The 26836-nt window shown below is 48.2% G+C and overlaps 2 protein-coding genes and 1 long non-coding RNA gene across 4 annotated transcripts in view; 1 reads left to right on the forward strand and 2 right to left on the reverse strand.

Moving 5' to 3' along the window:
* Positions 1-328: 328 nt before the first annotated feature.
* P2RX2 (purinergic receptor P2X 2) lies at positions 329-20674 on the forward strand (the record flags this gene model as incomplete). Its single annotated transcript, XM_083478769.1, has 12 exons — positions 329-459; positions 3464-3599; positions 6155-6226; positions 7016-7082; positions 7902-7995; positions 9096-9176; positions 9434-9572; positions 15319-15449; positions 18319-18409; positions 18786-18851; positions 18948-19025; positions 20453-20674. The coding sequence occupies 12 exons, from the start codon at positions 329-331 to the stop codon at positions 20555-20557; spliced, it is 1191 nt and encodes a 396-aa protein (XP_083334895.1). The 3' UTR covers positions 20558-20674.
* LOC310695036 lies at positions 18856-22602 on the reverse strand. Its single transcript, XR_014519881.1, has 3 exons — positions 22231-22602; positions 20103-20172; positions 18856-18979 (listed from the first exon to the last, which is right to left on the reverse strand). It is a non-coding gene; the product is annotated as an uncharacterized lncRNA (long non-coding RNA).
* A 2278-nt stretch (positions 22603-24880) lies between these two features.
* The window catches only part of POLE (DNA polymerase epsilon, catalytic subunit), a 54454-nt gene continuing 52498 nt past the window's right edge, over positions 24881-26836 (reverse strand). For both annotated transcript variants that reach the window (XM_083478399.1, XM_083478400.1), the window contains 2 exons: positions 26153-26242; positions 24881-25439 (listed from right to left, as the gene is read on the reverse strand). In XM_083478399.1, the coding sequence (XP_083334525.1) occupies positions 25326-25439; positions 26153-26242 (204 nt within the window). In that variant the 3' untranslated portion in view covers positions 24881-25325. The remainder of the gene's footprint in view (positions 25440-26152; positions 26243-26836) is intronic.

Here is a 26836-nt window from a genome sequence, read left to right on the forward strand (position 1 = left end):
GGCCACAGGGATGAGAGTCTATTGTCTTGCTCCAAAGGAGCCTCCAGGCAGATGTGATTTGGTCCTTGCGAAAGGAGCAAGCGGGGAGGAGGTGGTCTCCCTGGTGTGGACCAGAATGTGGAAACTGAGGGTGGGGTGGTTCTTGCTGGGACACGGTGAGCAGAGCCTGATGGAGTGAAACACTATACGGTTGCAGCAGGGAGAGCTAGATCCACATCATCACCATCACACCTCCCCAGAAGAAGACCTCAGGGGGTTTGTGTGCTGCTGTTTGCCTGGAGTCTGCCCCCATCCCCACCCCCACGCTTCCAACCCTGGGGGGAAATACATGATGGGGTGCCTGGATTATTTCTGGGAGTTCTGGAACTACGAGACTCCCAAAGTGATTGTGGTGAAGAACAGGAACCTTGGGGTCATCTATAGACTTGTTCAGCTCCTCATCCTGGTCTATTTCATCTGGTAAGTCTGGGCTGTCTATGGGAAGTGTTGCAATCCGGTGATTATTTTTTTTGAGACTCAGAACTGAGCATTTGGATAGAGCTCAGTTGGTGCCGACAGTGCTCCCCCTCCAAAAAAAAAAAAAAAATGTTTAGGGGTACTCCTCTCATTTTGACTCCAGAAAATCACAATTTTATAGTTCAAATCAGGGAAAATAAATACAATAAATGGAAAAAAGTGCAAAGATTCACAAAATGTTTGGGGTATGCGTACCTATGCGCCCCCCCCAAAGCACTGAGTGCCATAACACCAAGGTTGCAGGCTTGATCCCAGCTGCATATTCTTGCATTGCAGACAATTTGGCTAGAAGATTCTCAGTGTCCTTTTCAACTCTACAGTTCTAGGATCAGAACTGAATGGGGTGGCCAGTGATGGGAAAATATATTTTCTGTTAACTTTCATATAAATGTGGGAAGTGAGCCCTGCTGCATTTTTTGGGGGGAGGGGTGGTGACTTTTGCTTGTTTTGCTTAGTGGGCTGCTATATGTGCTTTTTAACTTGTTCATCGATTATCTAGAATTAGGAGTGAGCAGTGAGGTGGGGACGTTTGCTGATGATACTAAATCGTTCAAGGTTGTTAGAAGAAAGAGAGATTGCTGAGAGCACCAAAAGGACCTCTCTCCAAACTGAGTGAACGGGCAGTAAAATGGCAAATACAATTCAGTGTCATCAAATTAAAGTCAGGGCAAAAAAACAATAATCTTAATTTCATATAGATACTCATGGGATCTGAACTGGCAGTGACAGACTGGGGAGGAGAGTTTGGGATTGTACCAGATATTTTGGGGAATATGTCAACCTAGTGTGTGGTTTTGCTGTGAAAAGGGCAAAGTCCATGCTACAGATAATTTGGAAAGGAATCGAAAATAAAACTGTCAGTATCATAATCAGTGCTATTTTTCTAGAAATAGAGGGGCCGGAACTCACCATGAATGCCTCCCTTGTTCTCTTATACAGTGGTACCTCGGGTTACAGACGCTTCAGGTTACAAACACTTCAGGTTACTCAGAAATAGTACCTCGGGTTAAGAACTTGGCTTCAGGATGAGAACAGTTTCAGGTTAAGAACGGTCCTCCAGAACGAATTAAGTTCTTAACCCAAGGTACCACTGTAATGGCAACGGCGTCGTCCTGAGTGGTGCTCGAATGGGATAAAAAAGCCCCGTTGATACAAATTGATGGTGTGTGACCACATTTAGAGCACAGTTCTGGTCATCACACCTCGGAAGGGCTATTGTAGAATTGGAAAAGGAGAATCAAAGAGATCAAGGTAATGATGGACTGACTACAGACAAGGAGAGGTTGTAGTGTTTGGGACTTTTTAGTTTAGAGAGCAGACAAGTAAGTGGCCACATGGTAGACGTTTTTAAAAATTATGCATGGCATAATCTTCATCATCATCACCATCTTATTATTATTATTATTATTATTATTATTATTATTATTATTATTAATACCCCACCCATCTGGCTGGGTTTCCCCAGCCACTCTGGGCAGCTCCCAACAGAATATTAAAAACACGATAAAACATCAAACTTTAAAAACTTCCCCAAACAGGGCTGCCTTCAGATGTCTTCTAAAAGTCAGATAGTTGTTTATTTCCTTGACACCTGATGGAGAGGATGGATAGAGAGAATCTTTCCTCCCTCTCTCAGAACACTAGAACTAGTGGACATCCCCTTTGTTGGAAGATTCTGGAGAGATAAAATGAAGTGCTTCACACAATGCATAGTTCAACATTGGAACTCACTGCCACAGGAGGCAGCGATGGCCACCGACTGGAGGATTGGACAAATTCAGGGAGGAGAGGGCTATCGATGGCTGTTAGCAATGATGGCTACGCTCTGTCTCCACAGCTGGAGGCAGCAGTGCTTCTGAATCCCAGTTGCTGGGAACCACAGGTGGGGAGAATGTTGCTCTTATGTTCAGGTCCTCCTTGTGGGGTTTCCCCCAGGCATCTCGGCGGCCACTGTGAGAGCAGGAGGCTGGACTAGGTGGGCCAGTGACCTGACCCACCAGGCTGTCCTTATGTTCTTAATACAAGGTTATAGTCTTTCAGGTGTTCTAGGAAAAAAACTGCTCCTTTTCCCTTATGGGGTATCCAGGAGCCCGTTATAGAGTCCTTAAGTGGGTTCCCTATCGGTAGGAGAAAGTAACAGAGGCCAACCAGAGAATATTGAGAAGCAAAGCGGCTAGTAAGCCTGATCTTTATTAAACTGTTGCAACAGGGTCCCCACTCACCACACACAAGAGGGAGGGGAGAACCTCGAACAATGGTGCGCAAGCCCTTATACAGTGGTACCTCTGGTTACATACGCTTCAGGTCACAGACTCCACTAACCCAGAAATATTACCTTGGGTTAAGAACTTTGCTTCAGGATGAGAACAGAAATCGGGCAGCAGTAGCGCGGCAGCAGCGGGAGGCCCCATTAGCTAAAGTGGTGCTTCAGGTTAAGAACACTTTCAGGTTAAGAACAGACCTCCAGAACAAATTAAGTACGTAAGCAGAGGTACCACTGTATAGACTTTTGAAATTGCCCAAGACCACCCCAAAAAACATCATACATACATCATAGAAGTAGGCGTTCTACAGCAGAAATCCTGTCTGCCAGGATACCTGACAATGGTCACTGATTGCTTTACCTGGGCAGCCTGACCATTCTTGTGTGATGGTAAATACTTTAGTTCCTGAATCCAGTCCACAGGCTCACTGTATGCATATACAAATATGCCCTAAGGCAGGTAAGCAAAAGACAGTGGAGAGGCTTTCCCATTTCCTTCCCCCTTCAGAGAAATATTGGCGAGTCAAACTGGCTTCAGGATTGTTCTCCTGTACTATTTCAGACATGTGGTTTATATACTTATGTATGTGTTTGCCTTGTACGTTTATGAGCATTTATTTTATATTTGGGACCTTAGGATTCTTATAACAAAGGTGCTACAAGACTCTGCTGGTTTCTCAACAGGTACGTGTTTATCATCCAGAAGGGCTACCAGGAGAGCGAGTCGGGCCCAGAAAGCTCCGTCATCACTAAAGTGAAGGGTGTCAGTCGCTCTCAGCACAAGGTCTGGGATGTGGAGGAATATGTGAAGCCTCCAGAGGTGAGCACGCGAGAGCGCCCTCTGCAGACAGGGCGAGGAACACACACCTGAACTCAGCGGCGGAAGAAGCACAGGGATGTTGTTTCCGGATTACGGGAGGCAAAAAGAGACAAATGGGTGTCCTTCTGTCAGGGGTACAAACTTGAATAGAATATTTGGGGGGGGGCTGCATAATCAATCATATGACATGACACACGCACACCATTTGAATGGCAATGCCCAGTAACTTGGGGTGGCCCAGCACCCTCAACTATTATATATTGTGTGTGTGTGTGTAGGTACCCCAAGGAGTTGGCTCCTATGCCTCCAGATGGTTCTGGACTACAACTCCCATGATTCCTGATGTGGCCACAGGCTATGCTGGCTGGGACTGATGCATGCTGGGAAACCCAGCCTCTGCAGGGCACCACAATCGTTCTCCCCGATGATAAGGTCTCCAACAATGCCATGTCATAAAAACCTGTGTTGGACTGTGGCGATCACACAGGTTTCACCGTCTATTGATCCCTGTGCCACCACTTTATTTCTCGCTGCCACCACCCAGGCCCTACCTGGTACAATACTGAGTCCAGCCAGGGTTAAATTGGAACATAAACTTCTGTTTATTTATTGCAGTTTAACAAGCGTGTGGTTTCATAAATGGAATCGGTCCATTACAATCATGGGGTGCCTATCCAGACCTATAACTTCCGCTACCTGCTCTCAGTCACTAAACCACCTCTCAGATATTTACTTGTCTTCCTAGCCCCTAACTGTTCCTGACTCAGCTTATTTCGCTACACTAACTCAACCTACCCACAGACTCTATCCCAATTCACTCCCACTCCAACCAACCACCCACCTCCCAACGAACTCCCCTTTCGCCCCTCCCAGAGCTGGTTTTATAGTCCCTCTGACTCCTCCCCCTGGTTCTGATTGGGTAACCTGTTTAACTATTTCACCTCCAGCACTCTCATATGTTAACGTCACAGGGACATTGTGTAGAGCCTTTGGGGTAAAAAGAGGGCAAATGCTCTGCCTCCAGAACCATTCTTTTTTGGGGGGGAGGGGAACTCCAGAACCCTTTTTTTGGGGGGGGGGGGGAGAGACTCAATTATGTTTATTGGATAACTCAAACAGGGAGAGTGCTTGTACTCAGGTCCTGCTTGCAGGATTTCCACTGAGGCAGAGCCGGCCAAACCATGAGGCAAGTTGAGGCGATTGCCTCTGGTGGCAGAATCCACAGGGGCAACAAATCCTAACTGTATCTTTATTCCCCCTTTGTAGATCATCACTCACCTCTTCTTACCTGGTGGGAAAGGGACACCCATTTTGTGGTTTGCCTCAGGTTCCAAAATGTCTTGAGCCGGCCCAACACAGAAGTACAGTGGTGCCCCGCAAGACGAATGCCTCGCAAGACGGAAAACTCGGTAGACGAAAGAGTTTTCCGTTTTGGAGGTGCTTCGCAAAACGAATTTCCTATGGGCTTGCTTCGCAAGACAACAATGCCTTGCGAGTTCCTGCGGGTTTTTTCCCCTTTCCCCCCTTTTTCTAAGCTGCTAAGCCGCTTATCAGCTGATCCGATCAGCAGATAAGCCGCTAATAGCCGCTAATCCGCTAATCCGTCAATGGGCTTGCTTCGCAAGACGAAAAAACTGCTAGACGAAGAGAATCACAGAACGGATTCTTTTCGTCTTGCGAGGCACCACTGTATCTGTTTGGTCACTGTGAGAACTGGATTATCGGCTAGAGGGACCCCTCCCCCCCTTTAGCCTGATCCAGCAGCCAGGTTCTCTTCTCCTGTTCTAAAAGTGCCCAGGATTCTCACGAGGCTGATTGGTTGGATGCTTTGCCCACAAACACCTTTGGTGAAACATCATGCATACATCACAGATACATCATCCATATGTCACAAACAGGGAAGGGTCATCTGGCAGAAACTGGTTCATCAGGTTTGCCTCTAAGCCTCCCTTGCTCTCCACCTTACACCCATCCAGTGATACAATGGAAATATTTACAAGTCCCTGGTTTTCCAGGCCAGGTAATCGCACTTCTTCGTCCAGACTGAGAGCTAATCCATTCCTGGACGGTTTGCTATTTTCCATGGGATGGCTACCTGTCTGGCACCCATTTGCCAGGATGCCAGTAATTCTCTCTTGTGCTGGGGCTGCTGCGTACATGATCCCAGGTTTCAGGGATTATGGCTGTCAATTTGATTTGAATTAATTTTATAATGAAATGATTTTAGAATGTTGTATTATTTTATTGTTGTTAGCTGCCCTGAGCCCGGCTTCGGCTGGGGAGGGCAGGATATAAATAAAATTATTATTATTATTATTATTATTATTATTATTATTATTATTATCTCATTTCCCAAGTTTCCCCTTGGTAGCCATTCCTTTCCCTGAGTCAAATGAAGTTGGAATGGTGTGGTGTTGTGTGTTATGTGATGCTTTGAGGAGACATTGTGTGTGTGAATAAAGGGTGGGTGGGTGCACACTGCGTGCTGGAGGGGCAACCCCCCCCATCATTATAAAAATTCGTGTAACACCTCTAACTCTCCGTCTCATCTGCAGGGAGGCAGTGTTTTCAGCATCATCACCCGCGTCCAAGTCACCTCCTCACAGACTCAGGACACCTGCCCTGAGGTAGGAATTGGCCGTGCCAAATATTTCACATCCCTGATTGGCTATCCACTTCCCGATTCCTTTATCTCAAAAGTTTGCCCGTTCATCAAAAGAGGCACTACGAACCATCCTGTCGAGGCAGATGTTGGGCCCCAGGAACTGTGGATCTTGCTGTGCTTCTAACTGTGGGAATGTTCAGGGAGGCAGGAGAGGATATATTGTTTATTAATATCCTTCCTAACTTGCGCTAGCAAGTTCCTTTACTTAGCAGAGTTTTACATTCCCCTTTTAAAAGCACAGTGGATAACTGGTTGCAGGCTTGTGTAAGCCTCTCGCTGTTAGGTTCCTGGTAAGTTCCCTTATATCCCTCTTAAAAGAATAAACCACAATATTGTGTAAAAGTATATAAAAGTTGTTTACTCACATCAGTTCACAGTTGGATCCTTGAAGGCAGACTTAGTTACAAAGCATATACATGTGGATCTATCCCATATGGGGATAATCCCAGTGTTGGCTGGAAGCCAACAGATCATCTCTAGCTAAAAAGCTGCTCCAACGATGGAGGAAGTCAAAGAGAGAGTGTGTGCAGTGTGCCCTGCCCTTTTGTTACCTGGACAGGTAAGGTCATGCCCACATCTAGTCACATGCAAAGGAAGGATGTCCCAGCCAGGAGGAAACAGGAAGTTTTCAACTGGCTGGACCAAACATTCCCCCGCATGTCCAATCTAGGAAAACAAGGAATGTTGTACTTGACTGCTACTTATGTATCACATCCCACACTAACTACTCTCTCTTGTCCGCCTTTTGCAGAACGTGAGGGCTCTGTGCCGCTCCGACAGGGACTGCCATGCAGGAGAGATGGATATGTTGGGGAATGGTGAGCAATGGGGTTGTCTCGTGACAGGAACCGGCGTGACTCAGGCTCTAAGCAAGCGAGTTGTGAAATCCCCGGCTTGGCTCTCTCCTGGGTTTTTAGCCATTTATTTTTTTTCTTGCATCTGTACTCTGCTTTTCACCTGTTGTGGAACCTTGGGCTGTTCCCAGGTGTGCATGCAATTCCCAGGTGGCCACCCACCCAGGCACTGAGCAGGTTTAGAAATTCAGCAAGGTGGTGCCTCTCCAGACCATGCCTAGGAGCCCACAGCTACAAACCTCCCAATCTTCTGCCTTCCAGATATTCTTGAACTACAACTCCTACCAACCCCAGCCAGCACCATCATTTGTGACTACAACTCCCATTAGCCCCAGTCAGCACAGCCATTTGGGACTACAATTCCCATCAGCCCCAGCCAGCAACATCATTTGTACTAGAACTCCTATTAGCCCCAGTCAGCACAGCCATTTGGGAATACAACTCCCATCAGCCCCAGCCAGCAACATTATTTGTTACGACAGCTCCTATTAGCCCCAGTCAGTACAGCCATTTTGGACTACAACTCCCATCAGCTCCGGCCTCCGCAGCTGCATGACACTATGGCTGATGGGAGCACAGCTACCCTGGCTGGGGTTGCTGGGAGTTGTAGTTCAAAACAGCCAGCAGTTACTAGGTTGGGGAAGGCTTTCTAGTGCAGAAACCATTCTCCCAGATGCCATCCCTCCTGGCAATATTGAGGTGACAACACCCCATCAGGCTCAAAAAATGTGGTTGTGGGGTGGCCAGCTTTCACCTGTGCCTCTGTTCTTTCATTGCTTATAGGAGAGAAGACAGGGCGCTGTATCTCCTATAACTACAGCATGAAAACCTGTGAGATCAGAGCTTGGTGCCCAGTGGAGGACGCAGCATCTGTCAGGTAAGGAGGGACAAAGAGATAATAACAGTAACAGTAACAGTAACAATAATTTATTATTTATACTCTGCCCATCTGGCTGGGTTTCCTCAGCCACTCTGGGCAGCTCCTAACAGAATTAAAAGTGCAATAAAACATCAAACATGAAAGACTTCCCTAAACAGGGCTGCCTTCAGCAGGGGCGGAGGAAGGGATGTGTGGTAGGTGCAGGCCGCCCCGGGTGTCACCACTGAGGGGGGTGACAAAATGCCAGGTGGCTCTCACCTCAGGGCCTGCAGGGCACCTGAGCCACGCATCTCTCCTGGGAGAGACACGGTGGCTTAGTGTCAGGCTCTGCGCTGCCCAAATGGTCTGCCCGCTGCCTCCCTCCTAGCTGGAGGGCAGCTGAGTGGGAGGAGGCAGGCAGACTCCAGAGGTCCTGCGGTGTGCCCCACCCCTATGGGCAGCTCACCCCACCCTGGGCGTGCCGCCCCAGGCACCCAAGCGGTTTCCTCCGCTGCTGGCCTTTTCTGAAAGTCAAATAGTTGTTTATTTCCTTGACATCTGATGGGAGGGTGGGCGCCACTACCAAGAAGGTCCTCTGTCTGGTTCCCTGTAACTTCACTTCTTGCAGTGGGGGAACCACCGAAAGACCTTCAGAGGAGGACCTCAGTGTCCTGTGGGTGGAGACGCTCCTTCAGGTACATTGGGCCGAGGCCGTTTAGGGCTTTAAAGGTCAGCACCAACACTTTGAATTGTGCTTGGAAACGTAGTGGGAGCCAATGTAGGTCTTTCAGGAACAGTGTTACAGTGGTACTTCAGGTTACAGACACTTCAGGTACTGACTCTGCTAACCCAGAAATAGTACCTCTATTTTTGGTTAAGAACTTTGCTTCAGGATGAGAACAGAAATTGTGCGGTGGCGGCGCAGCGGCAGCAGGAGGCCCCATTAGCTAAAATGGTACCTCAGGTTAAGAACAGTTTCAGGTTAAGAATGGACCTCCAGAACGAATTAAGTTCTTAACCCGAGGTACCACTGTATATGTGTATGCTTGTGTGTGTGTGTTTGTGTGTGAGAGATCTTTTCTACCCTGACTTTAACAGCAGACATCTTTGCTTCCTAGTGAGAACTTGTCAAAGATGGCCCCAGAGTTCACCATCCTCATAAAGAACAACATCCATTTCCCTCGCTTCCGGTTTACCAAGTAAGAGCACCAGCGCATCCAGGTAGGGTTGGTCACCTGACTCAAGTCCTAGGCCCTTGAAGGGAAGTTCCCAAACTGGTTTCCAAAATCTTGACCTGCCCGGTGACTGCGTTGCATGCAGAATGATGTCCGACAGCGGATTTGCCCTTGTGTGTCAACTTGGCTTTTTCTGATGCATTTTTGCTGTGCCAGAAAAAGTCCAGCAGGAAATAGGCAGAGAGTTTTTGCTCCTGATCCTTGTTCCGTCTTCTCTCCAGAGGGAACGTCAAGGACAACGATGACAGCTACCTGAAGAGCTGCACCTTCAACGAAACCACAGGCCTCTACTGCCCCATCTTCAAGCTGGGCTTCATTGTGGAGCAAGCGGGAGAGAACTTCACCCAGCTGGCTGAAAAGGTAAAGGTCGTGTAGGAATGTAGGAAGCTGCTTTGTAGAAAGTCAGGTCCATCTGGTTCAGAACTGGCCGGCAGCCGTGTCTCTCCAGGGTTACAGGAAGGCAGTATCTCCCAAGCCTACCTAGAGGTGCTGCTGGGAATGGAACGTTGGACCTTCTGCATGCAAAGAACATGTTGTATGTACCCTGAAAGAGAAGTTAGGTTTCTAGTCCTTATGATTGTAAGAAAAATATAGTGGTACCTTGGTTCAGAACCTCAGATTTGTATTGATTTGTATTGCTTTTGATCGATTTAGGTGGGCAGCTGCCCACCTGCCTCCCCCTTGGCTACATCCATAGTGGGGCTTACACAGGCCCCCCAATATTTTTGCAGTGGTACCTTGGTTCTCAAACGCCATGGTACTCAAACAACTTGGAACCCAAACACTGCAAACCCGGAAGTAAGTGCTCCGGTTTGCGAACTTTTTTCGGAAGCTGAATGTGCTCCGTTTTGAGTGTTACACTTCCATTTTGAGTGTTACACTGAGGTCTGTCTGTTTTTGCTACTTCTTTTGCTTTTTTGTTTTTTGCGGCTCTTTTTTGTTTTGTTTTTGTGACTGTGTGGAACCCAGTTCAGCTACTGACTGACTGATGTGTGTGACTGCAGTACATTGTTTATTGTTTTCATTTTATGGATCAATGGTCTCGTTAGATAGTAAAATTCATGTTCAATTGCTGTTTTAGGGGTTGTTTTTAAAAGTCTGGAACGGATGAATCCATTTTGCATTACTTTCTATGGGAAAGCGCGCCTTGGTTTTGGAATGCTTTGGTTTTGGAATGGGCTTCCGGAACAGATTAAGTTTGAGAGCCAAGGTACCACTGTAGTGCTGAACTAAACATGTAGATTAGTATTCAAATAGATCCCTGGTCCTTCCAATGATTCTCCAGGGTTCTAGGAGTCTTTCCTACCAGGAGATGCTGGCAGGGATTGAACCTGGGACCTTCTGCATGCCAAGCAGGTGCTCTGCCACTGAGCTACCCTTCCGCTATTGCATCAGGGGTGCCTTCTTTCCAGCCAGGCCTTCCTGGTGGAATTTTCTTGCGTGAGCAAGCGGTTACTGAAGGCCACTTGCCAGTGTGGCGTAGTGGTTGAGAGCGGTAGTCTCGTAATCTGGGGAACTGGATTCGCTTACCCGCTCCTCCACATGCAGCTGCTGGGTGACCTTGGGCCAGTCACACTTCTCTGAAGTCCTTCAGCCCCACTCACCTCACAGAGTGTTTGTTGTGGGGGAGGAAGGGAAAGGAGAATGTTAGCCGCTTTGAGACTCCTTTGGGTAGTGATAAAGCGGGATATCAAATCCAAACTCTTCTTCTTCTTCTTCAAATGATCTCTTTAAAAGGGAAGATGATTTTGCAGAGGAGAGATGCAGTGCTGGGGCCAGTGCTGTACATAATAACAAGGACGGCTTCGGGTTTGAGGAGACTCTTGGCAACATGCTGCTCACCTGTCATTCACCCGACGCCTCGCGCCTCCGAGCTTGGAGGCTTGCATTCGGCACTGAACTTGAACAGTGCCAAATGCAATCGAAGGAGTGACTGGGAACAAACTCAGTACCGAAAGCAAGTCGTGTTGCTTTTGTCAGGGGCAGGATCAGATCAGGAATGCCTGAGTGGAAGCGTTCTTAACAGGACTTGCGTTGGGCAGCAAATTTAAACATTGCTAAATGCAAGCCCCATTGCAAGTGTTGAAAACCAACAGCAAACATCGTCCCTGAATGTTGGTCATGCTGGATGAGGCTGATGGAACTCCAATGACCTCTGGAGGGCAGCAGGTTTGAAAGGATGGCTTAGACAGGGGTCAGCAAACTTTTTTTAGCAGGGGGCCGGTCCACTGACCCTCAGACCTTGTGGGGGGCCAGACTATATTTTGGAAAAGAAAAAAAAAATGAATGAATTCCTGTGCCCCACAAATAACCCAGAGATGCATTTTAAATGAAAGGACACATTCTACTCATGTAAAAACACACTGATTCCCGGACCATCCATGGGCCGGATTGAGAAGGCGATTGGGCCGGATCTGGCCCCCAGGCCTTAGTTTGCCTACCCATGGCTTAGAACCTCTATCTGGGTGCAGAGGAGAGAAATTCAATTCAATTCTATTCAATTCAATTCAAATTTAAGGAGCACCTGCCTAATTCACACTTCCCAAAACAACACTCAAACCGAAACAACTGTCCTTTGAAATTTGCATACCTGCAGATTTCCCCTAAATAACGGGTGCAAAAAAATTGCAAATGGTAGCTTAAATAATGCACAGAATGCAAAATGTATATATATTAGGAGGTGGGGGAAAATCACATTAAAACGCTGGTGGATTTTCATAAATCACAAACTCGTTTGAAAACACGGAGAACTGAACTTAAGTTTGGAAAAATCTCACACTGAGAGAAACAGAAGTTGACGGATTTGCCCGTCGTCGTATCTTCCGGCAACTTGGCAAGTTTGCCCCCTTCGGAAGCTCCAGCCTGATGCTTCCTGCTCCACAACCCCCGCCAACTTGTGGGATGCCCACAACCTCCCTCAGGTTGCCAATTCCGGGTAGCTGGCCGCCCTCTAATTGCCTTTCTCTTCATATCAATCAGCCCCAATCGACTCTCATCGCTCTCCTGGGATGGAGGGTATATTATCGGTTGCTTCAGTGAAGCTCATCTCTCAGCCATCCCGGCTGCTCCTAATCCCCCTGGGATTAGCTCTTCAGCTAGATGGACTCCACACTCTTACTTACCCCAGCAAGGATTTCATTGACCAGCGGAGTAATGAAGTGGGGCAGAGAGTCAGTGTGGCCTAGTGGTTAGAGTGCTGGACTATCGCCTGGGAGAGCAGGGTTCAAATCCCCACTTGGCTGTGAAGCTCTCTAGGCGCGACCTTGGGCCAGTCGTAGGCACATGAGAAGCTGCCTTATAGTGAGCCAGACCTTTGGTCCATCTAGCTCCATATTGTCTACACTGACTGGCAGCAGCTCGCCAGGATTTCAGGCAGGGGAGTCTCTCCCAACCCTACTGGAGATGCTGGGGACTGAACCTGGGACCTCCCTCATGCAAGACAGATGGGCTATGGCCCTTTCCCAGTTGCTTGCTCTCAGCCTTGCAGGGTTGCTGTGGAGATAAAATGAGGAGGAAGAGAACCCCATATGCCACTTTAAGCTCCCTGGGGTGAAAAAGGTGGGATATAAATGCAATAAACAAATGCTACCAGGCTGTGAGGGGCAGTAGATTCTGTATCAACAGGATTGAAAATGAAACTGCTGATATCCTAAGGCCAGCATACAAATCTATGGAGCAGCTGTGCTTGGAATATGGTGTGCCATTCTAGTCCTCAACAAGGATACTGTAGAGTTGGAGAAGTTTCTTTCTTTTTCTTTTTTGACAATAAAATAAATAAATAAATAAATAAATAAATAAATAAATAAATAAATAAATAAATAAATAAAGTGCACCCCACCACCGAGACCATTCCATTGTTACCATCTGACCTCCCAAAATTTCAACACCTCTTGCAGTAAAAGCTAAAGGTAAAGGGACCCCTGACCATTAGGTTCAGTCATGACCGACTCTGGGGTTGCGGCGCTCATCTGGCTTTACTGGCCGAGGGAGCCGGCGTACAGCTTCCGGGTCATGTGGCCAGCATGACTAAGCCGTTTCTGGCGAACCAGAGCAGCGCACGGAAACGCCGCTTACCTTCCCGCCAGAGCGGTACCTATTTATCTACTTGCACATTGATGTGCTTTCGAACTGCTAGGTGGGCAGGAGCAGGGACCGAGCAACGGGAGCTCACTCCGTCATGGGTATTTGAACCACCAACCTTCTGATTGGCAAGCCCTAGGCTCTGTGGTTTAACCCACAGCGCCACCCATTTTGTCCTTTTCCGTTTTAACGGTACAAATTCTACAACCCCCCCCCCCGTATCTCCTCAAAATCATTTCTCCGGCATATTCCCCATCTTACCTTAATGGCACATGTTAATTTTTCATTAATAGCTATATCCCACACCTCTTTATACCACCTTTCCATTTTAGAGGAAGAAGGGCCTTCTTGGTGGTGGTGCCCGCCCTGTGGAATGCCCTCGCATCAGATGTCAAGGAAATAAACAACTATCTGACTTTTAGAAGACCTCTGAAGGCAACCCTCTTTAGGGAAGTTTTTTAATGTATGATGTTTTATTCTGTTTTTAATCTGTTGGGTGCTGCCCAGAGTGGCTGGGGAAACCCTGCCAGATGGTGGGGTATTAACAACAACAACAACAACAACAACAACAACAACAACAACAACAACAGTATATTATATTCTGCTTGCCCCTTCTACTTCCTAGCTATAATAATTAGTGCAGCTGTCAATAAATTTGTGAGCAAGTCCTTCGTAACCTGTGAACCTTCCACCCCATCTTAAATTGATGATAATGCTACCTCTAGACTTTCGGTCAGCTTTAACCCAGTGATTTCTGTTATTCCCTTAAACACCCTTTGCCAAAAAATTGTACATATTTACACTCCCACCACATGTGAACATAATTCCCTGTTTCCTGGCATCCCCTCCAACATAGCACCAAATATTCCTTGTTTATTTGATTTAATCTGAGTTGGAGAAGTTTCAACCAAAACGATCAAGAGCTTGGAGCAACTCCTGTGCAAGGAAAGTCTGCAGCCTTTGGGACTTTTTAGTTTAGAGAAAAGGTAAGAGGCGACATGATGGAATCTGATAAAATTACGCACGACTTGGAGAGAGCGGACAGAGAAAAGTTTCTCTCTCTCATAACACCAGATTTCGTGGACACCTGATGAAGCTGAATGTTGGAAAATCAGGACAGGTAAAAGAAAGAACTTCACCGTGCTGCACTGTGTTAAACTGTGGAACTCACTGCCACAGGAGGCAGCAATGGTCACCAACTTGGATAGCTTTAAAAGAGGATTGGACAAATTCATGGAGGATAAAAGGCTGTGCACTACCTCCATTGACAGAAGCATCATGCCTTTAAATACCAGCTGCTGTGAACCGCAAAGTGGGAGGATGCTGTTCGATTTGGGTCCTGCTCCAGGGCTGCCCAAATGTGCTTCTGTTTGGCCCATGGGAGGAGAGCAGGAAGAAGAAGAAGAAGAGTTTGGATTTGATATCCCTCTTTATCACTACCCTAGGGAGTCTCAAAGCGGCTAACATTCTCCTTTCCCTTCCTCCCCCACAACAAACACTCTGTGAGGTAAGTGGGGCTGAGAGACTTCAGAGAAGTGTGACTGGCCCAAGGTCACCCAGCAGCTGCATGTGGAGGAGCGGAGACGCGAACCCGGTTCACCAGATTATAAGACTACCGCTCTTAACCACTACACCACACTGGCTCTCACACTGGAAGATGGAAAAAGGCAGGTTGCTGGCCTGAGCCAAGAGTACTATCATCAAATTGCATTTTATGATCCCTTTCTGCAAACTCGCACCTCCACTTTCTTTTCTTTTTTTAAAAATTGCTTTATTGATTGGAAAGAAAGAAAAAACAGTCAACAAAGAAAAAAACAAAAACCAAAGGATGATACAAATTACCAAAAAATACATTAATTTCTTACAACACAACTTCTATTATGACTTCCAGTCACTCCAGCGAGAGTCCCAGGTTTCTGTTGAGTAGCCCAATTTTCATTATCCCTTCAAACTTCTGCCAAATTTTTGGGTCTAGGTGTTTGGAAAGAGGTGCTCTCCCTTTGCTGACCCCGCTTTCCCTTGGCAGGGCGGCGTGATTGGGGTGATCATTAACTGGAATTGCAACCTGGACCTGCCGGATACGATGTGCAACCCCCGCTATTCCTTCCGCAGGCTAGACCCCAAGTGGGCGCAGGCCTCCTCTGGATACAATTACAGGTAACAGCACATCCTTGTTCTGGAAGGAAAGGTTCCAGCTGTTTTGCTATCTTGGCAAAGGAGGATCCCTTGCTTGTGTTATAAGAAAAAGCTGTTCCTTTTCCCTTCTGGGGTATCCAAGAGCCCATATAGAGTCCTTAAGTGGGTTCCCTATCGGTAGGAGAAAATAACAGAGGCCAACTATATTGAGAAGCAAAGCGGCTAGTAAGCCAGATCTTTATTCAAGGAACAACAGGGTCCCCACTCACCACACGCAGGAGGGAGGAGGAACCCAGAACAATGGTGCGTAAGCCCTTATATAGACTTCTGAAATCGCCCACCCTGTAGCCCAAGACCACCCCCAATACATCATACATACATCACAGAAGGAGGTTGTCTACAGCAGAAATCCTGTCTGCCAGGATACCTGACAATGGTCACTGATTGTTTTACCTGGGCAGCCTGACTATTCTTGTGTGATGATTAAGACTTTAGTTCCTGAGTTCCAGGGCACAGACTCACTCTATTCATACACAAATACGCCCTTAAGACAGGTAAGCAAAAGACAGTGGAGAGGCTTTCCCATTTCCTTCCTCCTTGCAGAGAAATATTGGAGGTCAATTTGGGAGAGTCAAACTGGCTTCAGGATTGCTCTCCTGTACTATTTCAGACACGTGGTTTATATATTTATGTATGTGTTTGCCTTGTACAATGGTACCTCAGGTTAAGAACTTAATTCATTCTGGAGGTCCGTTCTTAACCTGAAACTGTTCTTAACCTGAAGCACTACTTTAGCTAATGGGGCCTCCGGCTGCCGCACAATTTCTGTTCTCATCCTGAAGCAAAGTTCTTAACCTGAGGTACTATTTCTGGATTAGTGGAGTCTGTAACCTGAAGTGTCTGTAACCTGAAGCGTCTGTAACCCGAGATATCACTGTACATTTGTGAGCATTTATTTTGTATCTGGGACCTTAGAATTCTTATAATACTTGTATTGTTTGTGTTGGTGGGATGTATTGGTGCATTTCAGTGGTGTGCGGTGAAACTTTTCGTAGGGCCAGAGGTGCCAGCATGCAATGGCGATTGGGGAGGGCAGAAGCTTCCTGGGCTTTGGGAAGGACACACCAGGCCTCTGACAGGATTATGGAGCCCTGCTGCCTCCTTTCCAAAGCTGGACAAGCTTTGGGAAGATGGCAGGAGAGCGCTTGGATCCTGTCGGAGCATCATGCCTCTTCCCTAAGCCAGGCAGAAGCTTCCTGGGCTCCGGGAAGAAGGCGCCAGGCTTTAATACTCTAATTTACCTGGAACATTTGGGGAACTAGTCTAATCCCCCTGGTCCACTGACCAGAGGCCACTGGTGCATTTGTGTGTTTGTGGTGTGGTGTGGTGTGGTGTGCATGGGACAAAGGCATCTCCTGGCTCGCTTGTACGGGGCCAGAGCCAACTCAAGACATTTAGCTGCCCGAAGGTGATCAGAGCAGCCTCTTGTTCCACACTGATCCGCGTAGAGATAACTCCGCAGGGCAACCCCTTAACTGTGGAGCTGGAATTTAGTAGCCAGTTTGTTCCAGTCGCCAATCAGATGCCTCCAGGATGCCCACAAGCGGCGCATGAAAGCCATAGTCCTCCCACAGTGCTGTTGCTTCCATGTAGCCACCATGCTAAACCAGGGGGCAGCAAACTGTTTCAGCAGGGGCCCGGTCCACTGTCCCTCAGACCATGTGGGGGCCCAACTATATTTTGGAAAAAATATATATGAATGAGAGCCAGTGTGGTGTAGTAGTTGAGAGCAGTGGACTTGTAATCTGGTGAACTAGGTTCGTTTCCCTGCTCCTCCACATGCAGCTGCTGGGTGACCTTGGGCCAGTCACACTTCTCTGAAGTCTCTCAGCCTCACTCACCTCACAGAGTGTTTGTTGTGAGGGAGGAAGGGAAAAGGAGATTGTTAGCTGCTTTGAGACTCCTTAGGGTAGTGATAAAGCGGGATATCAAATCCAAACTCTTCCTCCTCTTATTCTATGCCCCACAAATAACCCAGAGATGCATTTTGAATACATTCTACTCATGTAAAAACATGCTGGTTCCTGGACTGTCTGCGGGCCAGATTTAGAAGGCGATTGGGCTGGATCCGGCCCCTGGGCCTTAGTTTGCCTACCCATGCGCTAAACAGATGGACCTCCCTATTCCTCCTTCAAATTTGTCTGATCCCCTTTCAAAGCCCTCCCCCCAATAGCAGCCATTCCCACATCTCACGGCAGCCAGAGCTATGATGTAAGCAGTAGAAGGAAGAGGGGGTCATGTAACTTGAGCTGACCTGCGTGCAAGGGAGGGTTTTTCTTTTGCAAAGGGTGTTGCAGGTTCCACATCATCCAAGGCCTGGAGCCCCTCTTCCCAGCCCCGATCTGCTGACATTAAGACTCATAGCTCTGGGGAGTGGGGGACCTTTTTCAGCTTGAGGGTCACATTCCCTTTTGGGTGGGTGGGGGGAACATGCCAGGGCCAGGGCCAAAAGTGGGTGGAGTAGGCTTGTTTCTCCAGCTCCCTATCACTCCTCCATCCACAGAAGCAAGAGGCATGATCAGAGTTCAATGGCGCATTCTAGTGAGGGGTGTGGCCGGGGGAGGGAAGAGTGCACATACATTCTGTGACATCACAGGCGTTCAGCCAATGAGTGAGTGGAGCAGCACTCACCATTATAATAGTGACCTTTTAAGCTCCAACATTTTCTACCAGGTGGTGTATGTTTAGGTGGGGGAAGTAAGTATTTTCTCAACAGCCTTGCTTGCTGCCAATGCAGCCATGCAGGAGGGCCAGGTTTCTCTGTGCCAAGGTTCTGGGCATTTTATGGCAGCAGCCAGCCTTCCTCACGCCCCTTGCTTTTGACCCCCAGGTTTGCCAAGTACTACAAGCACAGGGGCAAGAGCACCCGCACCTTGATCAAGGCTTACGGCATCCGCATCGATGTGATTGTGCACGGGCAGGTAAGGGACAGAGATGCTTGCTATAGGAGGGACATGTTAGATTTCTGTTTATGCCACTGTGCAGTTTTTGGAGTCACAAGACTCTGTTTACATTCCAGACTGTTGGAAGTCTCACGGGTAAGCAAGCAGCATGGCCCTGGTTCAAGGACATGTTCCAGACATGTCAAAAGCACTATTATCGTTATCATTTATTTATTTACTTTGACTAGCCAAAGCCACTACAAAAGAAAAAATGCTCAAAACAGAGTAGAAGCAGAATAAAATGCATCGCACAGTCAAAATAGTCATCAAAACCAGACATACTGTCACATCAGTTAAATTCTTCAAGGTCACTGCAAGCAGGGCTAATAGCGATTCTGTCCCTTTCTCCCCTTAGGCAGGGAAGTTCAGCCTTATCCCCACAATCATTAATCTGGCCACGGCGCTGACGTCAGTGGGAGTGGTGAGTATCGCAGAGCATGGCCTCCTCTCTTGCTTCATTCAGTTTTTTCTTTTCCTGCTCTGGTGTTGATTAATCACTCTCCTCCTCCTCCAACAGGGCTCCTTCCTCTGCGACTGGATCTTGCTGACCTTCATGAACAAGAACGAAGTCTACAGTGCCCGGAAGTTTGACCAGGTAGCTGGGAGGGTGCCCCTGAATGGATGGAACAGATGGAGCTCAGGCCATCTGTGATCCTAGACCCAAAATGCCTGTGCTCTGTGACAAATTCCCTGGGGAGCTCTGCCAACCCTGGGCCAGTCGAGAGGGGCAGGAGTTCTCAAAGAGCGCCCCTCCCAGCTTGGCAGAACTGGGGCTCTTTCTCACACCAGCTTGTTGGCCAAGCGACATTCAACGATGGACTATCAAAATGCACCTGAATGTTGCTCAGTGCACAGAGGAAAGAGCCCTGGAGGCTGGTCCATCAGAAGGCAAATGGGGCACTGCCCCACCAACCTCAGTCCGGCCTCTGCCAGCCCCACGACCTGCCTGCCTCCTTTCTTACAACCAGTCTGGTGTCTCTGCCTGCCATTGGTTCCACTTCCTGTATTGCAAGGGGTTGGACGAGATGATACTTCAGGTCCCTTCCAACTCTATAATTCTGATTAAACCCCCCCACCTATTTATATTGCACCCCTCCCTGCGCCAAAGAGCCCCAAGGCCTTTTTCATCGTTTGTGCTAAGAGTCCTCCATGCACCTAAAATGGAACAGTCTGTTCCATCATCTCGCTTTCCTGCGAGTGTAGGTCAGGCTGAACCATTGAGGGGGTGGGGTGAGCAAAGCCTCTAGGTAGCCTCAGGCTGGGTGGGCTCTGATCAGTCTTGCAACTTTTATAAGAAAAAACGGCTCATTTTCCCTTATGGGGTATCTAAGAGCCTTATGGGGTATCTAAGAGCCTGTATAGAGTCCTTAAGTGGGTTCCCTATTGGTAGGAGAAAATAACAGAGGCCAACTAGAGTATATTGAGAAGCAAAGCGGCTAGTAATCCTGATCTTTATTCAAGGAACTGTTGCAACAGGGTCCCCACTCACCACACGCAGGAGGGAGGAGAACCCTGAACAATGGTGCGCAAACCCTTATATATACTTTTGAAATTGCCCACCCTGTAGCCCAAGACCACCCCCAAAACATCATACATACATCACAGAAGGAGGCGGTCTACAGCAGAAATCCTGTCTGCCAGGATACCTGACATTGGTCACTGATTGCATTACCTGGGCAGTCTGGCCATTCTTTTGTGATGGTTAATACTTTAGTTCCTGCGTTCCAGGTCACAGGCTCACCCTATTCATACACAAATACGCCCTTAAGACAGGATTTGTAAGCAAAAAACGAAAATGGGAAAGCTTTCCCAATTTTCCTCCCTTACTGCAGAGGAATATTTGAGGTCACTGGGAGAGTCAACATGGCTTCAGGATTGCTCTTCTGTACTATTTCAGACACGTGGTTTATATACTTATGTATGTGTTTGCCTTGTACATTTATGAGCGTTTAATTTATATTTGAGACCTTAGGATTCTTATAACACTACTAATGGCTTGCCCTTTCTCCCACATCTGGCCAGATGCCCAAGCTCCAAGAGGGAACTCCGACGACGGACTGCAGCATCACCGATTCCTGCACTCAAGCCTCCTCGCCCGCAGACTCCAAAGCACCCATCCATCTCTGAGGGTTCAGGAGCTCCTTTCCTGTCCCATCTTTTCTCAGGATGGTCTTCTCTGCATCTGATAAAAGGCAGCTTCATTCTCCTGTGGCCCCTGGCACAATAAATTGAGTCGGTCCTGAAGGTGTCGGGAGAGGAGTCTCATTTTGACCACAAGACCGGTGGAATTGGTTCTTCTCAGGGTACCAAAACAGCCCTCTGAAATTCCTGAGAGATTGGGAGGAGCAGGGAGGAACTGAGCCATTGCAGACTTACAACCTGCCAGACCTGGCTTTATCCCGGCAAAGGAAGGACAGCGTTGCTGGATCAGACCAAAGGCCTATCTAATCCAGCATCGTGTTCTCAACAGTGGTCAACCCAAAGCCTCTTTTGGGAAGCCCACAAGCAGTGCCTGAGTGCAGCAGGGCTCTCCCCACCTGTTGTTCTCAGAAATTGGTTTACAAAGGCCCACTGCCTCCATCGGCCAACATAGCATGATCTTCCCTGCCTGGAACTCTAAAGAGCTGCTGCCAGTCAGTGTAAGAGACCCCTGAACATTAAGTCCAGTTGTGGCCGACTCTGGGGTTGCGGTGCTCATCTCGCTTTATTGGCCGAGGGAGCCGGCGTACAGCTTCCAGGTCATGTGGCCAGCATGACTAAGCTGCTTCTGGCGAACTAGAACAGCACACAGAAACACCGTTTACCTTCCCGCCGGAGCAGTACCTATTTATCTACTTGCACTTTGACGTGCTTTAGAACTGCTAGGTTGGCACGAACGGACCGAGGAACGGGAGCTCACCCCGTCGTGGGGATTCAAACCGCCAACCTTCTGATCGGCAAGTCTTAGGCTCTGTGGTTTAACCTGCAGCGCCACCTGCGTCCCACCAGTCAGTGTAGACAACATTAGACAGACCACTAGTCTGACGCAGCCTGTTCTTGTATGACTGAATCCCACCTGATAACAGCCGAATTCTGGAAAAACCCCTTGTTTTAAAACTGGGCTCAAAACCAGCTAAGCGGAGTCTTCCTTCTCTCGCTTTTGCAGCGCCCCCTCCTCCACAAACGTCCCAGCTTCTGCCATCAAAACTCACTTCCTCTGTTCCATTTGGGAATTGGGAATGAATACGTCATATCAAGCCCACCAGCCGCTTCGCTCGACGGCAGGCGTTTGACCTAGCTAAGTGCTCACAGAGAAGCGCTAAGTCAATTAGAAAACCATTCAGAGGTAATTGAGCCAGCTCGGGGGAAGATATTTCTCCCCCTAATCAGATTGCCCACCTCTTCTGTTCCCAGAGCAAATCCCAACACATTATAGGCTCCCCTCAACCCCATTAAGGAGAGAACAGCAGCCGACAATAATTCTCCGGTTCCCTCTGCTCCCCCTTGGCAAATATAAAAAATTCAGTATCTTTGCTGGGGGGAGAGTGTGATGTTATTCCAGAGGCAGCAAGTGGGCATTGCAAGACCCCTGGAAAAGCAGCAGCAGGCAGGCTCTCCGGGAACAAATTTCAGAAGAAATACCCTTGCTGGAAGCCAGAGGGGGAGAGTCCTTTTGGGCTTGGGGTCCTGCTTACGAGTTTTTAAAACTATTTTTATTTAAAGTTTTCAACATATGAGACAATAAAAACCAAGCAACTATAAAAAAGAAAAGGAATATAACCCCCCCTCAACTGTATCATATCCTTTATCCATAGTTGTACCTGGGATCTCAAATGCCTTGGCTCCCGAACAAATCGGTTCCCAAACGATCGAAACCTAGAAGTGAGTGTTCCAGTTTTTGAACAATTTTCAGAAGCCAAACATCCATCCCGGCTTCCGATTGGCTGCAGGACGCTCCTGCAGCCAATCAGAAGCTGCGCCTTGGTTTTCGAACGGTTCCGGGAGTTGAACCGACTCCTGGAACACATTCTGTTCAAGAACCAAGATACAACTGACTACAGAAAAGTAGACCTTCTCAGAGCTCACCTGGGAGTTTCTTTCTATCCTGTCGCTCAAACACAGAGCGCACCTGTCTGAGCTTTCTTTGCATGTCCTCATCAATCCAAAACAGAGGACTTCTAAAAATTAAATATAAACAATGCAGAAAAACAGAGAAATAAAAGATACAGGAGAGAGGGAGATAAAGAGAGGGAGAAAGATACTTCCACCTCTCTATCTTCCAATTATATATATTGCAATTACTCAAATTATTTAGCCCATACACTCCAGGGTGGTTTCCTTGTTGCATATAATACCCAGCTTTTCTCCTATTCTGCTAAATGGCATTTTCTCAAATTTTTCATCCTAGGCCTCCAGAAAATCACTTTTGTCACTGAGCCAGCCCAATATAACTTTTCTTTCCATAAATGGGCACCTGGTTGGCCATTGTGAGAATGGGATGCTGGACCAGCTGGCCACCGGCCTGATCCAGCAGAGCTCTCCTTATGTTCTGAAGGCCACGCAAACATACTTGCCGGACTTTTCCCCTTGAGGAAGAAGTCCCTTGGCATCCTCTCCGCAGGTATCCAAAAGGAGACTGCGGGCGAAGATTTCTCCCTCCGCACCGAGTAAACTTTAACCATCGCAGCATTTTTGGCATCCTTCCATCTCCTTCCCAAGGACAGGGGGAAAGAGAGAAAGAGAGAGTCAGGCAGATAAAAAAGACTGGCACTAATTGAATCAGTCGGCTTTTGCAGTCTAATTAGTTTCCAGAATTCTTTGGAGAATTCTCAGGTTGCTCAGACTTTTTGAAGGGAATGTTTACTGATTCAGCTGTTTTTGTAATATACAGTATATGAAAAAGGTCAGAGGTGGGGCCCCTCCAGAGCCACTCCCCCAGGTGGGCTCCTGGGTTTCCTGTAATGGTCACGCCCACTGATGCATATCACAGGTATGGGGAAAGAGAGGCTTCATTGAGAGATCAAAGCCACAGGGCATGGCAGCAGTGCAGAATCGAGTATTATTATTTTATCTGATGAAATTAAATGAAGCTTTGGCCCTCCAGATGCTGAACTACATTTCCCATCAGCTCTGGCTAGCATGGTTGAAGGCCAGGGATGACAGCCTTCAGTTGCATTTTAGAGCAGTGGTTCCCAACCATTTTTCAGGCCATGCCCCACCTAAGCATCTCTCAAATCCTGATATCCTCCCCCCACCTGTGACATATAATTATTATATTTCAAAAGTGAACTCCTACCCATGTAGAGGACACCTAAAAGGCCATTAACTGTTAGTAACTCATTCTCGAATTGTCCCCCCTTAAAAATCAAATTGCCCCCCTGTGGGGCATGTGCCCCAAATTGGGAACCACAGGTTTAAAGAAAAGGCAAGAGGTGACATGGTTGCAGTTTATAAAATGATGCACGGCAGGGAACAACTCTTCTTCCTCTCTCACGATGCTAGAGCTTGAGGACATCCATGTTTTTCCAGGACAGATACAAGTACTTCTTCATTCACGCAACTATGGAACTCACTTCCACAGGAGGCAGTGATGGCAACGAACCTAAATGGCTTTCATAAATGATTAGACAAATTCATGGGGAAGAAGGCCATGGGCTGCTACTAGTCATGACGGTTATGCTCTGCCTCTGTGGTTGGAGGCAGAGGTGCACTTGTAGACGGTGCTGGAAACCGCTGGAGGGGAGAATTGCTCTTTTGCTCAAATCCTGCTTGTGGGTTTCCTACAGGCATCTGGTCGGCCAATGTGAGAACAGGATGCTGGACTAGATGAGCCACTGGCCTGATCCTGCAGGCAGGCTCTCACGTGCAAACGAGAGGTGTGTGGGTGGCTCCATACTTGATTAGAACTACAGTGGTACCTCGTGTTACAGACGCTTCAGGTTACAGACTCCACTAACCCAGAAATAGTACTTCGGGTTAAGAACTTTGCTTCAGGATGAGAACAGAAATCGTGCTTCGGCGGTGCGGCAGCAGCAGTAGGAGGCCCCATTAGCTAGAGTGGTGCTTCAGGTTAAGAGCAGTTTCAGGTTAAGAATAGACCTCCAGAACAAATTAAGTTATTAACCCGAGGTACCACTGTACAGGGCTGGGAGATGCTTAAATGTCTTGCCCACACTACTTCCCCAGGTCAGAACTGCCCCCCAGGATGTGGACTAGATGGGCCTTTGGAAAGATCCAGTAGCCAGGCTCTCCTTAGGTGCTTCCAAGGTCTGCCTAGAATCCTGTGTTATCTCCGTTAAAGGACTCCTTGATGCTCTTTTGTCTGCTTGCAACTAAATGCCAAAGCTTCGCTTATACTCCTTGCAGAACAACGACAGGGACAGCCGCTGCCTTCCCAACCACAGCAGGAGAGTAGCGAGAGCAGGATTGAGAGTGTGTGTCCGTAGGACTAGGCATCTAGCATATTAGCAATTAACAATGTGGAAAAAGGATTTATTTACAGCATTAAAAAACACACACACACAAACACAGAATAAAATTGGGGCAAAAAAGAGAGCTCCGTAATTGAAGGTTTTTTTCTGTATCTTGCACTCCCAAATCCCAGCAAAAGGAGATCAAAGAAGCAGCAAGTTAGGTAGCCTATTTGTGGAGGCCTCTTCACTTGCTCCTGGGTCTTGGTTTCAGAAGACGGTACCCCCCCCTCCCGATTCGCTCGCCAGAAGGCGTTGCCTGCTTCCCTGCAGCATGCAACAAACGTCAAGCCTCTGAATATTTTTGTCCCAGGGCGGGCGAAGCTGAACCTGCAGCCTGGCCAGGAGAATAGTCTAGGTCCCAGGACCCCATGGCAGGTGTGGGGGGGCTCTTATGCTGAGGTGCAGGTGTGCGCCAGCCTGTCCACAGCGATAGCATCCTCATGTTACAAGAGAAGCTGAGGGTTCATCTGAAGCAGCCATTTAATATTCTCCAGCAGGTAGCCCATGTTGTAGTGCCGGGCGATGCTTTGAAAGACCTTCAGCTGTTCCAAGAAGGCCTGAGAAAGTAAGAGAAGAAGAGGCAATGAGGGGAAGTTTCTATAGGATGGATCTGCTTGAGGCAAGGTAAAAGGTAAAGGGCCCCTGGACGGTTAAGTCCAGTCAAAGGCAACTATGGGGTTGCGGTGCTCATCGTGCTTTCAGGCTGAGGGAGCTGGTGTTTGTCCACAGACAGCTTTCTGGGTCATGTGGCCAGCAGGACTAAACCACTTCTGGCACAATGGGACACTGTGATGGAAACCAGAGTGCATGGAAATGCCGTTTACCTTCCCGCCAGAGTGGTACCTATTTATCTACTTGCACTTTGTGCTTTCGAACTGCTATGTTGGCAGGAGCTGGGACAGAGCAACGGGAGCTCACCCCGTTGTGGGGATTTGAACCACCGACCTTCCGATCGGCAAGCCCAAGAGGCTCAGTGGTTTAGACCACAGCATCACGGTAGAGGAAGGGGCATAGCTTAGTGGGTGGGCACCTGCCTTGCATGCAAAAGGTCGCTGGTTCAACCCCCAGCATCCCCTCTTTCTGAAACCCTGGAGGGCTGCTACCAGTCAGTGCAGACAATCTTGACCTAGAAGGACCAATAAACCAACGCTGTATATGACAGCTTCCTAAGTTTCTGGGAGGAGAACAGCCACATCCAAGGGAAGGGGACTGTGATGGTTTGAGGAACAGGGTGGAAAAGGGGAGGTTGGCAGGGTCAACCAACACGTACCTTGGTGGGCAGCAGGAGGTCGAAATCTCCAGCGCAGCTGCAGTACACAGGCATGTGGGTGTCTTTGATGCCTTTGCACTTGAGGCACACCTGAAACACAAGCGGTGCTTGGGATAAGGCCCTGCCTGCCTGCCTGGTCCACACGCTGCCCCTGCCGCATCTTGCAGTGCTTGAGCCCTCCCTGCTGGGGAGCAGCCTCAACCTCTCCTCTAGTGCAGAATCACAAAGCCAAAAAGGACCAGGAGACCCCTGCCTGCACACAGAGTGGCAGAAAGAGAAACAGCACCCCCCACCCCGGCTTGGTGGGTGCAGATCATGGAATCACAGAGTTGGAAGGGACCCACAGGGCCTTCTAGTTTAACTCCCTGCAATGCGCAGGATGTTGCAAAGGGCAGGATGAGATAAGGGGTGCACAGGAAGCGCTTGCAAAATTGCAGGTGTGAAACTGCACGACTGAACGCTTCCCCCGTATACTAGGGAGGTGTGTGTATGTGCCTTGCCTGTCTAGGTCAGCCTCTCCCAGCTTCGTGTCGTCTAGATCACGGAATCGCAAGATTGAAGGTACCCCCCCCCCCAAGGATCATCTACCCCCTGCAATGCAGGAATCATGGCTAAAGAATTCCTGACAGATGTCCACCAATGGAATTTGTAGTCCAAAGCATTTGGGGAGCACCAGGTTGGGGA

Source organism: Podarcis liolepis (assembly GCF_965112155.1).
Source record: "Podarcis liolepis genome assembly, chromosome: 15".
Taxonomy (NCBI): Eukaryota; Metazoa; Chordata; class Lepidosauria; order Squamata; family Lacertidae; genus Podarcis; species Podarcis liolepis.